Source organism: Notechis scutatus, chromosome 1, assembly GCF_049901735.1.
Source record: "Notechis scutatus isolate UNSWTSFEM ecotype Mainland chromosome 1, rNotScu1.2, whole genome shotgun sequence".
Taxonomy (NCBI): domain Eukaryota; kingdom Metazoa; phylum Chordata; class Lepidosauria; order Squamata; family Elapidae; genus Notechis; species Notechis scutatus.
In genome coordinates this window covers 68,443,102-68,459,202 of record NC_142009.1, presented here as the reverse complement: position 1 = coordinate 68,459,202, position 16,101 = coordinate 68,443,102, and the positions used below count along the sequence as shown (strand labels likewise).

Below are 16,101 nucleotides of genomic sequence, written 5' to 3'. Positions count from 1 at the left end.
ATCTCTGCTTTCTTTATACCAAACAGAATCAAGGCAGGATTATCTTGAGTTTATTTCTCACCCTTCTGAATTGTCAATTGCTTAATGTTCTTGCATTTCTTCTTCAAGGTTATCTCCATACTCCTCTTGGCTTATGTGAACCAGGCATTGTTCATTAGTAGTACTAACTGAATCAAGGGAGGAAAATACTGGGATGCAGTAGTGACAATATAATCCTATAGTGTAGAAAGCTCAAGGGGTCTGTGTGACAGATTGCCATCTTTTCTCTTTCTCATTCTAGCCATGTATATTTAAAAGTTTTATTAAGTTCAATGGTGTTTACAGAAAATTGAATTTGCAACAAGTTTTAAGAGGGAGGTGATAAAAATATAATTTTGTGCATCAGAATGAAGTTTAGTCAAAAGTAAAGCGTGCCATATTTAAAAGCAGTTTGAGAATAATTGCCCTATTGAAGGTGTTTCTATCACTACAGGTGTTTAAGATGTGTTGATAGATTTAAGAGAAACAGGAACTACAAGATGTTGAATCTGACTGCATCTTGTGGCAGCATGGTTTTATAGTAAGAAACAACAGATGAACTTCACCTTCATACTTGTGATACATGATGTAAATTTGCCTTTTTACCCCTATGGGCGATATGTGTTCCTAGCATTGCACTCTTCTGGATAGAGAACTCTGCTGTTATACCTGGGAGAACTGTTGGAGGTAATCTCCCAGCCCAGGAATTACAGCTTGAGTGCTCCTAACCACCACTGGGATCACTTTGGCCTTTACTTTCCACATCCTTCGGGTCCCAGTACTTGTCCAATTTCTCATGCACCTTATTCCTGATGTTACTGTTATTTGGTGCGGCTACATTTGTCACTGCTGCAGCATGTATAGAGTAGCTTCAGGGACAGTTCAAATACATAGCGGCAGAGTATAGGATGCAGGCAGGAGCAGCATACACTGAACAGCATAAACAAGTAGCACTGTATTCAGGAACATCTGCACAATGTATGGACGAGACCAGGGTGTCAAACTCAATCTCATTGAGGGCCGCATCAGGTTTGTGTTTGCCCTGTGGGGGGAGGCATGGCCAGGGGGGGCATGGCCAGCTCAATGTCACTCATGTCACGGGTGCCTGTGGTGGTCTGAGCACTCTGTCAACAAAAACGGGCTCCTAAGCTTTCTGTAACCCCCTGCCAGCGAAAACAGAACTCAGGAGGGCCACAGGCAGCCCTCCCAAGCTCCATTTTCATTGGCAGAGGCACTGTGGGCTGGTCTTTTGTTGTTTCCAGGGCAGCCCCGCGGGCCAGATCGGTCCCCAGGCCTTGAGTTTGATAACCCTGGACTAGAGCCTTCCAAGTCCAGATGGGAGTTTCTACAGAAGGTCATGGAGAATAAGAGGGCTAAAATCCTGTGGGACTTCCAAATCCAGATGGACAGGCAGATACTAGCCAATCTACCAGATATTGTGGTAATAGAGAAGAACCAGAAGTGGTGATGAAAAATGTAGCAGTGCCAACTGCTATACAGTAGCTATTTCTATAGTACCTGGAAGTAGCATAGCAGTAACATAACTATACAAAACTGGAGATTTGGATTGTCTGTACTAAACAGGCTAAACCCTTATTTTATCTCCGAACTACTGAGAATTCTAGGCTTAACCTTTTAATAGGAAATATATTAGCATTTTAACATGGCATCCATGCCTTTTTGAAATCAAATGTTTCAGCTAAAGCCATTTTTTAAATCTGCAAAATAACCTACTCATAAACTATAAACTAACTTATTCATAAACTAAACGAGAGAGCATATTCTGAACGTATTCCTTTAACACATTTGCAAGTTTTAAGGAAAATATAAACCTAACTGGAAAAAGAAATAATGCAACTTATAAATTTACCATTTGTTGAATGTATCGAGAATCAATGTTTTCTATTGTTCTGTTGAAAGAATTATCCTTCTGGGTTCAGTTCCAAGTGGGGAAAAAGACTCTGGAAACATGGAGGCTGTTTGGAAAGATGGTTTAATGGTGGACAGGATCATATATATATATATATGCCTTGTTGCTCCTTGGTGAAAAGGGAAGAGATGCTGAGAGACCCTTGGTTTTATGCCCTCTGTTGGGATTTGGATTTGAGCATGTATTCTGGAATTGGTTGTCAGATTCCCATGGGGGCCATACAGGGGCAACTCTGTAGGCTGTCCTGAGTCCCAGACTTGGTTGAGCCTTGCTGGATGATGTAATGAAAGGGCTTTGGGCAATTCCTATTATAGCTCTACCTGGAGATCTTTGTTATGTAAAATAGACTGGCCTAGGCCAGAGTAATGGTCCATTAGCAAAGTGGAGGGCTGAGTTTCTACTTTTCTTTTTAGGGGAAATATTCTGCCTTTTTAATATTTCCTAGGATATTTCATTTTTCTAGGAGAGGGATGGGTGCTAACCTCCTACATTCTATTGTCACATGTAATCAATGTATTTTATTGATTGCTTTCATATGCATTGCATATTCGTAATGTATGATTTGTTTCTGTACCCTATGAAAATACTTTACTCTCCCTTAATACTTTTTGCTTGCAAAAGCCATTTTGCAAAGGTAGTAAGCAAAGATCAGGCAAACTCAGCACCTGACCTAATCTAGACCACATCTGGAATACTATAAAAAGTGAAAGAAAAGAAAGGCAAAGTAGCCTAAAATTAAAGATAAGGCTAAATAGGAATTATATTTGCTACATTTACAAATGCTTTTTTAAAACAATGATACACTGACTGAACCATAATGGCATAGCTCACATAACACTAAAATGCCTGGAATGCACTACCTGACTCGTTACATCCTCTAACCCCCACTCTTTAACCTCAAACTAACCACTATTGACCTCAACCCATTCCTAAGAGGTCTGTAAGTGCACCATCGTGCCTACCATCCCTGACCTATTGTCCCCATTTATTCGTACCTATTTTCTGTATAAACTCATGTTTATACTTATGTCTATTATCTTGGAAGTGATTGACAAATAAAATAAATAAATAAATAATAAATTCCCAATTCTTCATCTTTCAATATTAAGCCGAAAGCAACCACATTTACTATTTATTGGGATGTGCAAATCAGGCTATGGAGTTCGGTGCAACGTATATTATATGCCTTAGTTTACAGCAAGGGAGAGGCAACTCTTGCTGATTTTGAAAACGTAAAAGGGGCTTATAAAGCAACCACATTTCTAGGATCATCTGACAAGACACCACGAGGAAAAACATTCTGACTCCCATTAGGCAAACGTTCTTTAACGACATTACCCAGATTGCATCGCTCTCACACAAAGGGCGAACTTCCTAACGTGGAGCGGAACCGAAACTTCCGATATTCCTGTGAAAAGAAGCATTGCGCTCCGGCGTCGATCGCCCTATATATCTAACAATAGACCTCCGAAAGGAGCTTACGGGGTTTCTTATTCAGAAAGGCTCGCTACGTAGACTTTTTCGTCCGCGCGTGTGAGAGATAGCGGGGTTGAGCAAAAAAGGGGCGTAGCCTCCGCTATGGCAGGCCCTCGCAGGTGGTTGTTGTCAGTCCCTGGCAGCGGGTTATGGCTACGGTGGTGATGAATGAATTCTCCAGGAGGGAGAGGGAAGAAAAAGGGCTTAAGCGCCTCCAGCTCCCCGACTCGGGCCGCCGGAGCCTCCCCTGCATCCGCGGCCGGTCCGGCTTCCTCCCCACACCGCCAACAGGCGGCGGTGGCTTCTCCTCACAAGCGGAATCTCTACTATTTCTCGTATCCGCTTTTCGCCGTCTTCGCGCTGCTTCGTTTTCTCGCCTTCCAGCTCGGGCTGCTCTTCGCCTGGCTGTGCGAGCGCCTTTCCCGCGGCGGGGCGTTGATGGCCGCCGCCAAGGGCACCAGCCGGGCAGGCGATGCGCCCGAGTCGGTACGAACCTGTCACAAGCGCGCCTTCGAGTGCATCTCCACGGCTCTGCGCATCGACGAAGACGAGGCGGGTAAGCTAAGTCTGGGGGTGGGGTGGGGTGGGGGAGGAGAGTGGACAGGACCGACGGACGGGCTAGCTTGCCCGAGGAGACCGCGGGAAGGCTGCGAGGTTCTCCGGCTGTTCGGGAAAGCCTTCCTTTTTCGCCTTCCTTTCGTCTCGAAGCAGGCTCGGTTTTCTGCTTCGTCATAGCCCCCGTTTTCCCCTCAGGCTCGCGGCGAAGCGACAGCCGGCATTGCCGCTATATTAGGGCCGAACACCTGCTTGTCGCCTAACATGGCTGTGCCTTAAGAGCTGCTTCGCTTGCGGGAGCGACTCGCGCCTTAAGAAAGCGAGGCGAAGGGGGCTGAGGAGGATGGAGCTCGCATCGGGATTTTGAGTGCCAGCAGCGATGGTCATCGCTTTAACAAACAGCCTTAACTGGGCTGGGTGGGTGGGGTAGAGATGCTCTTGTTTACAGGTGTATAACGGGAAGGGACGAGATTGCCGAGGCAGAGAAGACCCACGTTTACAACCACAGCAGCAGTAAAAGGGTTGTTCCTCTGCATGAAAGATGTTGATAGGAAGGGCTTGTGGGTGGAGCCCATCTAAGGGGAGGCTTTGTTGTGAGTCTGAAAGAGACTTTGTGCTACAGTATTGGATTAAGTCTCTTTGTTCTCTAGGTTCAGGTTGCGTTTTATTCATGCAATCTCTTCTGTAGTGACTCTACAGCTTAGATGTTTATGGTGTTATATTATTTCTCTGGCTACCACGGTTGTTTTTTTTTAAGATAGGGCTGCCTTTCAATTGATTTTGAATTCCTGGCAGCTAACTGCCTGGATAAATCTTTGCAGTTTTCTTGGCAAACAGTTTTGGACGTGATTTGCCGTTTTTTTTTTTCTCCTTACCTAGCCCTGACAGAGAGGCTGGCCCAAGGTCACCCACCTACAGTAGTTTCATACCTAAAGTGGGACTACTGTTCCCTAATTATAGCCTGATGCCTTAATTGCTACACCAAACTGGCTCTATGGCTATCATTACGGAAGAGAACAATAAATCCTGTTGAATGGTGACTTCTGGAGGCAAATGATCCAAAATGGCATTTTCCTTAGGATTGGCTTGCTGTATAGCAGTAATTTAAGTGGGAGTATGTTAATATTAGGAGGAGTGTGGATGGTACAAGTTGTGTCTTGTCAGTTGCAAACTGTCAATAATTAATAGCTTGCTGACTGTAAAGTTTTGAGGCAGAGCTAAACCCATTGATAGAAGTGCTTAAATATCTATACTTTGCAGATGTATAGATTTTGTGAGATATGTTGCTAGAAATCTTATTGAAATAGAAGAAACTTGATGTGTTAATTTTGATCAGCATCACTATCTTGATTAGATCTATTCATCTTTGCCTTCTGTAAAATATATTCAAGGCAGTTCATAACACACAAAATGGAAGGAATAATGGTTAAATAACACTTGTGCCTACTTGTTTGAAAGTGAGACAATGCAAGTTATATTTGTTGGAAAATATATACAGCTACCTTACACTGAATTAGACCATTAGTTAATTATTGTCCAATTGTAATATATTTGAAAGCCAAGAATTCTTCAAACAAAAATCTGCCATATCATTGTTGCCTAAGATTTTAAAAACTGAAAATGCCAGATATTTAACTAGCATACATACATGTGCTAATAAATGTAGAAATGTTCTATTAATGGCAGTAATTGTTTTACTTAATTTTTTAGTTTTATATCTGTTAAAAAAAATTAAAACTTGCTTTTAGAAGTTGATGCAAATTTCTGCTCTGCTCTTTCTATTCTGCAACAATAGTATGTATGCAGCAGAAGATTTACTTCAGTTAATTCTACATAGTACCATAGGGTGAAACATTTTTATTAAATGTTAACAGCAGTGATGATTTTCCCTGTCTCTGGCTGTGGTTGCATAACATACAGGCCTACAATACATATTTTAACCTTGTTCATATTTAACCACTGTGGTTAGTTTATGGTAAATTGAGTAAACCATGATTAACTTTGGGTTAGGATGTAATCACTAGCATTCTTGGATCTCTATTTCTATGTGGAGAAACTGTGGTTTACTCTTGCAATGATGCTTGATTTTTTTTACTAAGCATGTGTCTCCCTCATAAATGCTAGTTATAAAGAGATTAAAGGTAATTACAGACACAAGTGTAAATTTGGTGTTAGGATACTTCTAACCAGGGTCTTCAAACTCGACAGCTTTAAGACTTGTGGACTTCAACTCCCAGAATTCCTCTTCCAGTCATGTTAGCGCAGGAATTATGGGAGTTGAAGTCCACAAGTCTTAAAGCTGTCGAGTTTGAAGACCCTTGTTCTAACCCATCAGATTTGATTTCTCTTATTCTAATAGCTCCGGTTGCCCTTTAATTCTTGAACTAAAGTCAAGAAAAAGAAAAATACATCTGAACATATTCCTCATGTTTTAGGACAAGGTGCTAGCTATACAGTGGCTTCTGAATGCTAGCAATGAAAACACAACTGTGTTTTATTTAATATAATATTTCTTGTAATATACAAGCTAACAGAAGTAAGAAAAACATATAAACTTAACAATAACAAAAAGTAATATATAAATTAAGATTAAAAATACTGCCTAATGCATATATGTCCCACTATTGAAATGACTGTTCATCCATATTCACCTATATTTAGCAACAAATATAGTGAGAACAATATGTCACCTGGTTCCCAAATAATCAAATTGAATATTTTGAAAAGTATGAAATGTCTTCATACTTCTATTTCAGGCATGTGTAGAAAAAGTTCTGAATTACTGATTTCATTAACATCATATTAAAAGCTTTCATAACATACATAAATTATATGGTACTGCCTATCTCTGGTATTTTCTGCCTACTTGGTATATTCAGCCAGAGAGGGTATACAGTCTAGTTCCCTCAATTACATGTCATCTTGAGGAAGCATGCCTTTTATGTCACAACCCATGTCCTCTGGAATAGGATCCAAGTAGAGAGATATGAAATAAAATTGCCTCTGAAATCGGAGATAAAATATACAAAAATTGTTTTAATGAAGACTTTATAACTACAGATAGAAAACTAAGACATTGTGACCAGTGTTCCAAATAAATTATCTTACTCCATAATTTGTTAATAATCCCTTCAGTGATAAGATAATTGTATTTGCACTAACCATAGCTTATAGAGGTTTTTTTTTTCAAAATCTCTATTACTTTGATTATTGTACAACAATGCTTGTGGCTTGCAGCTGTCATTTCTGAGTGTTCTTTTATAGAACAGTTGGGGTCAAGTTGAGTTGTTCCCTCTCCCCCCCTCCACTGATTAACCAATACTGGCAAATATAGGGGAAAAGATTCAGGAAGTATAATTATCTACAGATTCAATTCCACTCACATCTTGTTTTTCTGGAAGATTATTATAGTACAGTACTGTAAACTGCTATTATAGCCTAAGCATGTCTTACATACCAGGTGAGAGTATTGTGAATTAATGTAACAGTGGTGTCTTGGCTTAATTTGTGAGAGGGAGAAATATAAAAACAGTATTGCTTCATAAAAAATAGGAGGGCTATGTTTATTAGATTAATGTTCATCTGTTTTCTCAAGAATTGAAAAAACTATCTAATGGCATAATATTTTCCCACATAAAAATATCCTTTAAGGTAAACTCAACTCATGACATGTTAGTGACTTCATAGGCTTAACAGTTTGAATAAATGACAGATAGTATCACTAACACTGTAGGCAACAGGTGTATTTGGAACCAAAGTAAAAAAAATCTGTGCATCAATGAATGTTTTGCTCTAGATGTTTTGTCTTCAACCTTTCATCTTTGCTGGACTCAAATAACTTTTTATTTTTAAGTTTGCACTTTATTTGTTAGAATATTTTAACATTCTCTGAGTCTTGAAATATTTTTAGAAGTCAGGTACTACTTATTTCTTAAGTTAGAATATGAGATACTGCCTAAGCTTAGAACTAATTTAGGACCAAGCTTGGCCATTTAGGTGCTTTAAAAACATACATAAATTAATTTTTCATTTCTAAAGGCCAGTTAATGGTAATGAGAATAAAGAAGGGAATCCAGTTCAAGCTATTTCTGTGGTAGATGTCATCATTATCTGTTTCTCTATGTCCCTTGAGAGATACTCCTTAAAAGAGTCAGTGGAAAATTGAATAAAAGAAAAGTCCAACTGAGTAGGCTTCCATGATGGCAGTGATATAGTGCTGTATACTTTTTAGCTAGTGTATTTAGATTACATTGCCTTTCACTGATTCTGATGTAATTCTAGTCTGATGTAGTCATTATGCCACTATTATTTACTTGTTTTAAAAATAATAAATTTAACATGTCTCAGTTAAATTCCATACCTATAATAAGGTACAGAACAGTTTACCCTAGATGTAATTGTCTGCTAAAATGTTGTGCATTTTTAAATCTGCCATTTCTCCAAATATTTTGATCTTCCTTGTAACATATTCAATGTTCTTGAGCAGGTCTTGCACAATTAATACTAAATCATCAGCAAATGCACATAGTTTGTAATTGTGCACTTTAATTTGTAGTCCTTTTGCTCTGTTACCTTGTTTAATATCTCTATTTAACAGTTCCAATACTAAAATAAATAATAAAGGTGATAAACAACACCCTTGTCTTGTTCCTTTCTGGATTTCACATGGTTTTGTCAAATCTCCATTCGCCATTATCCGAGCTTTCTGGAGTTTATATAGATGGACTTCAGACCTATGCCTATAGTGAGATTTGGGACAGGACAATTTACCTTAGATGTAATTGTCTACTAAAATGCTGTGAATTGAACAGATCTTGTTTGCAAAATTAGCATTTACCTTTTATCAGCAAACTACAGAAGGATCACAGTTACTCTAAAGTATTTTTTCCCCTGCATATCTTTGTTTTAATAAGAGAAAGTTACTTAAATTTCTCAATGTTTGTCTAAGACTAGTTGGAATAGTTGTGTTTATATTTTCTTTCAAATTTTGGTTATGGTGGTACAGATACTTATGCTTTGTATAGTGTCTGGTGTGCTTTCACAATAAAATAATAGAACTCACTTTTTTCAGCAGGACAAAAGGAACAGGCTGTTGAATGGTATAGAAAGGGAATCGAAGAACTCGAGAAAGGAATAGCTATATTAGTTATTGGTCAAGGTAAGTTCATTTTTAGTGTTATATAAAGGAGAAAAGCTGTCAACATGGTTTGAAAATTCTCAATAGACAGTTTGGAAGAAAAAAATATTGAAATTTGTAAAATCCCCCCAAAAATAATGTACTACCCAATTATAATAAATAAGCATTCTAGTGATCTCAGTTACATTAAAATAAAATGCACCCCTTTTAATAAAGTGGCATACTGGTCCCTTAGCACAGTTTAGACACAAAAAAGATGTTTAAATGTTAGAGGAGAGGTGCCTAGGTATGCTGTTTGAGCAGTATATTCCATGTTGTACTGTATATAGAACCACTGAGAAGGCCTTCCTTCTAGTCCACGTTTTTCTCATATCACACCAAGGCATGACCTTCAACAAACGTATAAATATGAAGATTTCAAGTTGATGAAAAGTAAGGTTAGACCTGCACTTGAAGGCAAAATTAGCATTAAAGTTTTCTTCAGTGTTGGAAATAAACTTTCTCTTTTCAGTGATTACAGAGCAAACTGTTATTAAAGTAAGTGTTCAAGGGTTACTAATTTGGTAGTCTTTAGTATTTTTGTTAATATTCCTCTGTACAAATTCTAGATGTGTTAAATTATTAATACATCTCTATTGAGATGTCAATCTTAATCAGAATTGAACTAAATTCAGAGATTCATGTTGATCTTTATTTCATTCAAGATTGAAGAACTTTTGACCCCCCATATGTTGGACTATAACTCCTTTTAATCCTAACTATAATAACCTATGCTTAGAAATTATTACAGTTGTAGTTCAACATCATTTGAAAAACATGACTTTCTCATCACTGATTTAATTATCAGGAGCTTTAGTCTTTAGGAATTCCATTAAGAAGTTGTTGTATTTGGTACTAATCCTCACTTAATCATGGCAATTGGAATCAGAATTTCCATTGCTAAGCAATAACGGTTGTAAAGCACTATGTCCTATGACTGCATCACTTGGCAATTCCAGCAATCTTGGTTGCTATCATTAAGCAAGGATCACAGATTGTTAAGTGAGGACCTCATGTGTCCACAGCTTGTGACTTCCTGCCAACTTCCAACAGGCAAAGTCAATGAGGAAGATGGTAGGAAATCTCACATCCCATATTGCTTATGGGTGGATGAGGAGTACAACCAGGTGGGGGTAGGTAGCTGCTATTTTATAAGTCCACTGGGTAGGTGGGTTTCCAGAGTGTAAGAGAGTGCCCTAGTAGCTGTTGTGGTGTGAGTACAAGGATACTGTAGCGTGGTACAAGTGCAACTGGACTGATACGTGCACACTACAGAGTGCAGGGGTGTGTGTGTTTGTTGCATTCTATGCGGTATGAGTTTCCTAGCCAAGCTCCTCAGGAGAAAAAGGAGCGGGAGCACATGCAACCTTCCCTGCCAGCTTCTCCATTGATTTTGCTTGTGAGAAGCCAGCAAAGAAGGTTGCAAATAGTGATCAAGTGACTGCCAGACATTGCAATTGTTTTAAGTAACACCTGGTTGCCAAGCACCTGGATCATGTCCATGGGTGTGCAGAGACAGATGGAATTTCAAGGGTCGGATGTAAGTAGCACTTGTTTAGCACTGATCTAACTTCAAATGGTTGCTGAATGAGGGGTCATTAACTGAGGATTACTGTAATGTTTGGCAGGGCCAACTACCATTAGAAGACATCCTGGTTATTGCCATAATGTGTATAATCATAAAAATTCAAATACATTTGGCAAAACTGGATTCCTATGATGCTTATAATTTTGAAAACAAGAAACTTGTTCCAAACTAAAATTGCAGAGTTGATAACTGGAAATGGTTAATATATCATATCATATAACTTTTCAGTCAGGAATCAGGCTGGCCTATCGTACCGAGACAGTATTGGTGACACTAGTGGATGATTGTTTTTTAGTGGTTCTCCTTTTGCCATGACAAGTACCAGGTAGTGTTCACAGGGTGAAGAGGACCAGCCATAGTGCCATGTTATATGGGAGAGCCTCAGGACTTGGGTCTCTCTCCTATTTAACATCTATATAAAGCCACTGCGAGAGGTCATCTGCCAGCAGGAGCTTTGGTATTACCGGCATGTTGATGATGCCCAATTGCATTGTATTTATTAAACTTGTATGTCACCCATACAAGGGGGCTTACAGACATTTAATTAAAACACACTGTAAATCATTAAAACAATAAGGCTCATAAATTTAAAATCCAATTAAAATAAAACTAACCAGGCTGAAGAAAGAAGGAGCAAAGTACATACAGGAAGGAGATGGGGTCTTATCTACTCTATTAGCCACCTCCATTAGCCAACACTGGACAAGTTATGCCCTTGAGATGCTGGTTCAATGCCTGGAGGCTGTGAGAGCCTTGATGGAGACAAACTAGCTGTGACTCAATCCTAGGAAAATGGAGTGCTTGGGGATTTTTGACCTCTTAGAATAAGGAGAGTTGACATCTCAGATTCTGAAAGGAGTAATACTCCCCCAGACAGATTTGGTGCACAATTTGAAGATGATCTTCAACTCTTGGCTCCTGCTAAAACAACAGATAGCAAATGTGGCCAGTGCGGCCCTTGCACAAATTCATATTGTGCACCAAATATTCATTTCACTGTCCCTCTGGGAGGGAGATGGGTGGTTTTAAAATTTGATAAATAGTAAAAAAAAAATCTGGACCAGGAGGCCTTGTTCACAGTCACTTATGCCTTAGTTACCTCCCTTTTGGATTTCTGCTATGCAATCTAAACGAGGCTGTCTTTGAAGACCATCTGGAAGCTGCAACTGTTTCAGAGTGCAATGGCATTGCAGTTTGGTGTGTCCTACAGTTTATCTGATTAATAATCCTGCTGCATGAGATGCACTGGGTCCTAGTTGCTTTCTGGTTACAATTCAAAGTGCTGGCAGACAGCCAGGTTCCTTATGCGACCACCTCTCCCAGAGATATCTCCTTTTTCTACTAAGGCAGGATGGGGGCATTCCAGGTTCACCCCCTTAAAAGTTGCCACATGATGGGACCTTGAATGAGGTATGCATTCTTGGTGGATGCCCCAGCGCAGCCTCCTTCTTGAGATCCATGGGATGCCTATCTTTTTAGCCATTTGGAGAGCTATGAAGATTTGGCTCTTCTCCCAAGCTTTGAGCTAGGATGAGGTTTGAGCTAGGAGGCTGGTTTTTTTTTGGTTGTTTTTTTTTTTTGACTTTTTGGGGATTGTTGTGAATCACCTGGAATCATTACAGTATATGAGATAGTCGACTGTATAAGTTCTATAAGTAAATAAATACCATAAATATCAGTGCTTCATCCACTGCACTGGCTGTTGTATTACTTCTAGATCCAATTCAAATTTTTGAGGCTTGATCCTTAAACCTTTGAAAAATTTGAGAAAAGAATTTTCTCACTCATATTGCTTTCAGACTGATCAATTGTTGTTCTGTGTTACTCTCATAGATGAAATAAGGCAGAGACTTCTGTTGTGGAGCGGTAGAAGCACTTCCCAAGGAGTTATGACTGGTTCCTATGCTTTGTTGCCTAGCAAAACCTTCCTTTTTAATATTGGAATTTTTAGTTTGTGTTCAGTTTTATTTTTTATTACTTATATTATCCTACAATAGTGTATGTTACAGTTGATAGTCATTCTGCATAACTGATTGATTTGTACTGCATTCTATTGTTTTTGTTTTGCTTTTTAGTGTTTAAAAAAACTTTAAATGATTTCAGCCTATTATTAGATAATCTGCTTAGATACATTAGATTGGCTGTTACATATATTGAAATTGATAATTGGATATTGATAAATGAATAGATTATAATTACAGAATAATTATTGAAGACCCGAGTCTTTTACAACTGTTTATGTCTTTTGTCTTTTATCTTTTTGAAAGGGGTTGTATGGAGAAGTTATAGAGACAAAGAATAATAGGAATCCTCTAAAGTTATAGCTTATGCCAAATTTGTAGCAGTAAGCTTAGTATGTAGCAGCTGTTTGTTTAGCTAAATCAAAATGTTGAACATATAGTCTATATTTGTATTTTTTGGCTTAGTTATTATGGCTTTAGTGAGTTTTTCTAATGATAGTTTTAGCTGGGAAAATGGGGTAACATAAAATAATTTTGGATCAAATTTGATTCCCTGGTATTAAGGTAGCAACTAATGTATACTTAACAGTTAATGTATTGTATAAAAATTATAATGTGAGTTAACACATTATAATTAACTTTAATAATTTAAGACACAAGGCTAACATCCAGTCAAATAAACACCTTGAAGTACTTTTAATTTTTATTAAAGATGCTTAAAAATAATCATTTACTCTCTGAAATTAATAGTCTTTATTAGGACAATAGTACTTTTTTCTGACAGAATATTGGTATAGATTTAGAAATCTGTAATCATATTGCATCACTTTTCAAAAGGAATTCTAAAACTTGTACTTCCATAGGAGTATTTTGAGACAGAAAATATATATTGTACATATATTTATTTCTCATATCTCCAGCTATTCTTAGGAGTCTATAGTTTGTAACCCTGTATAAATGTGGTAACATCCTAGAGGTTTCTTGCTAAACCTGTTACTTCTAGTTTCATTTGTTCCAAGTGATATAGTGTTATATTATTTTATTAGTTATCATTTATATTAAATTACTTTTGATGGAGTATAAGATAGATATTGCTATTATACTTCTGCTGAATGTTTAACTTTCTCTTTAAGGAGACCATTATGATCGAGCTCGTCGCCTCCAGTCTAAAATGATGACAAATTTGGCAATGGCCAAGGACCGTTTGCAGCTGTTAGGTACTACTTAATGTTGTTACTTTAGAAAATTGTAGAACTGGTAGTGTATATGTTTAAGATGTGTTGAGAGAAAAATAATTTAAAACTAATTTTTAAAACACGTTTGAAACATATGTTTCATCAACAGACTTCATTTTGCATCAGTGTACTTGTTGCAGGAATACTTGATGCAGGAATACTGTCATAGTTTGGTTTCCTGATATTTTAAAGAGGAAGCTGAAGAACTAGTGAGGGGGTATTTTTTTGCAAAACTTTTAAAAATGCAGCATGAACATAAGTTGCTTCTTGAAATGGCTAAGCAGTTGGTGCAGAATTAGCATTGATGGAAGATACTATAAAGTGCATCTTAGAAAGAAAATTCATAGAGAAAAATGTTGCTAAAATTTAAACTAAATAGATTTTAACTGCAGATTACTTTGAAGAAAAGTAGTAAATTGTTGAACAAAATAATCTTGAGGTCAGTTCAAGGGTACACATATTTACAAAATAACTAATAAATTCAGTGACAGATTATCATAAATTGAAATCTTTTAAATCAAAGCATTTATAGATTGAAGCAAAATAAAACTAGATAGCAGCAAAAAATGTCTGGATGGCCAGGAATGAAACATAAAATGTGATCTCACGAGGCAAACTCTGCAATTACCTACTTAGATAAAAAGTTAGGATGCAAATAAGGGTAGGATTTGTATCATCACATCATCATTTTCAGTTATCACAATTATCTTTGGACTTCTAGGGATAGCAGTATTTCAATTAATTTATTCACTTCTGGTTTTCTTGAAAATGCTGTTAAATCATTTATCCATGTTACATGGTTTAAGTCTCATAGGACTGAAGCTAGGATAGCATGTATGGCATTACTTATTTATTAGGAGAAACAAGGACATAGAATTTCTACCTAGAAAAGACAAAGCTCCTAAATCAGATGGTTTATGATTTTGTAAATCTCATTTACTATCTGTTTAGTTATGTTGATTATTTTAGGAAGCCAGTGTTAATTAAGAAATATAGATTAAAAAACGCACAATCCTTAGGTTTCCCAGTTTGTTGTTCTTTCAAACAATTGTAGTGCATTTTCCACGTGTTTCTCCTGATTATCCAATGTATTTTTTGGACATTTCTTTTGTAATTAGTCTGGTAGATTTAGTAGCCATTTTGTATTAAAGTGGCTCCCATAGCCACCATTTTGTTGTAGGACTCAACAGTGTTTCAAATTTCAAATGTACTTCAGAGACTAAAAAGGTTGGGAATCTTTAGAGTACAGTAAACAAAATCAGAACCAGAACATTTTAAGTTTGGAGGAATGGTGCCAAGAAGATTTTGTATGTTTCTGTGTCTGTGGTTTGCTTAAAACTGCATCTCTAAATGTCATTGACTGTGACCAGAAAAATTGTGAGATTGGAATATATAAAAATATATATTTGATAGCCAATGACAAACAGAAACTTTTTAACAAGAATAACATTATGCAGTTGCATCATATATTGGATTAAAATAACTTGCTGTTAAATATGAGGTGTCAAATGTAAACTACAATCCTATGATGTAGAATTGTACCTTTGTTGATTCCTTACCCTTTCCTGCACCTGCAGCTTTGATAATAGTGAGTTTTTTCTCCCACGGGGCTTATAAAATACAGGTATAACTTTAGTGTTTTCCTGAAAGGCTTCCAATTGCTGTTGCTCTTTTCTGGAAACCTGGAGCAATCTAGAGTGCGGGACATGGCAAAGGATAGAAGTTTAGCTACATTTTTAAGATGCTATAGGGCACCGCTTTGTTTGATTTTGCTGTTACAGATATAAAAGGCTACCTCATATAACATGTTTCTAATAAGATAAAGAGGCAAAAATGTACCCCAGCATTTTTGAGTTGACAGAGCCAGGTCTTCAAGCATTTAAAAAAGCAAAGTGGTGGTCTGCGTTACTTCTGATGGGAGGATGTTCCAAAGAATGAGAACAAAGGCAGAGAAGGATCTCTTTCTTTCACTGATGGATCCACAGCATACTTTTCCTGCCTGACCAAGTGGGACAAGGCAACATAATAGGATGAAAATGGTTCTGCAGTAATCTGGGCCCATGCCATGTAGGGTTTTAAAGGTCATAATCAACATCTTAAATTGGATCCAGAAGCAAATTGACACTTAGTGCAGCTCACACAGCAGAGGTATTATATGCACC

The 16,101-nt window shown here is 37.6% G+C and overlaps 1 protein-coding gene across 4 annotated transcripts in view; it reads left to right on the top strand.

Annotated features, from left to right (window-relative positions):
* The first annotated feature begins 2,413 nt into the window (after positions 1-2,413).
* The window catches only part of SPAST (spastin), a 44,030-nt gene continuing 30,342 nt past the window's right edge, over positions 2,414-16,101 (top strand). For 2 of the 4 annotated variants that reach the window (XM_026669372.2, XM_026669369.2), the window contains exons 1-3: positions 2,414-3,980; positions 9,054-9,137; positions 13,838-13,921. In XM_026669372.2, the coding sequence (XP_026525157.1) occupies positions 3,593-3,980; positions 9,054-9,137; positions 13,838-13,921 (556 nt within the window). In that variant the 5' untranslated portion in view covers positions 2,414-3,592. Of the gene's footprint in view, positions 3,981-9,050; positions 9,138-13,837; positions 13,922-16,101 lie in introns of all 4 variants that reach the window. The other 2 variants (XM_026669370.2, XM_026669368.2) reach the window with 1 other exon arrangement.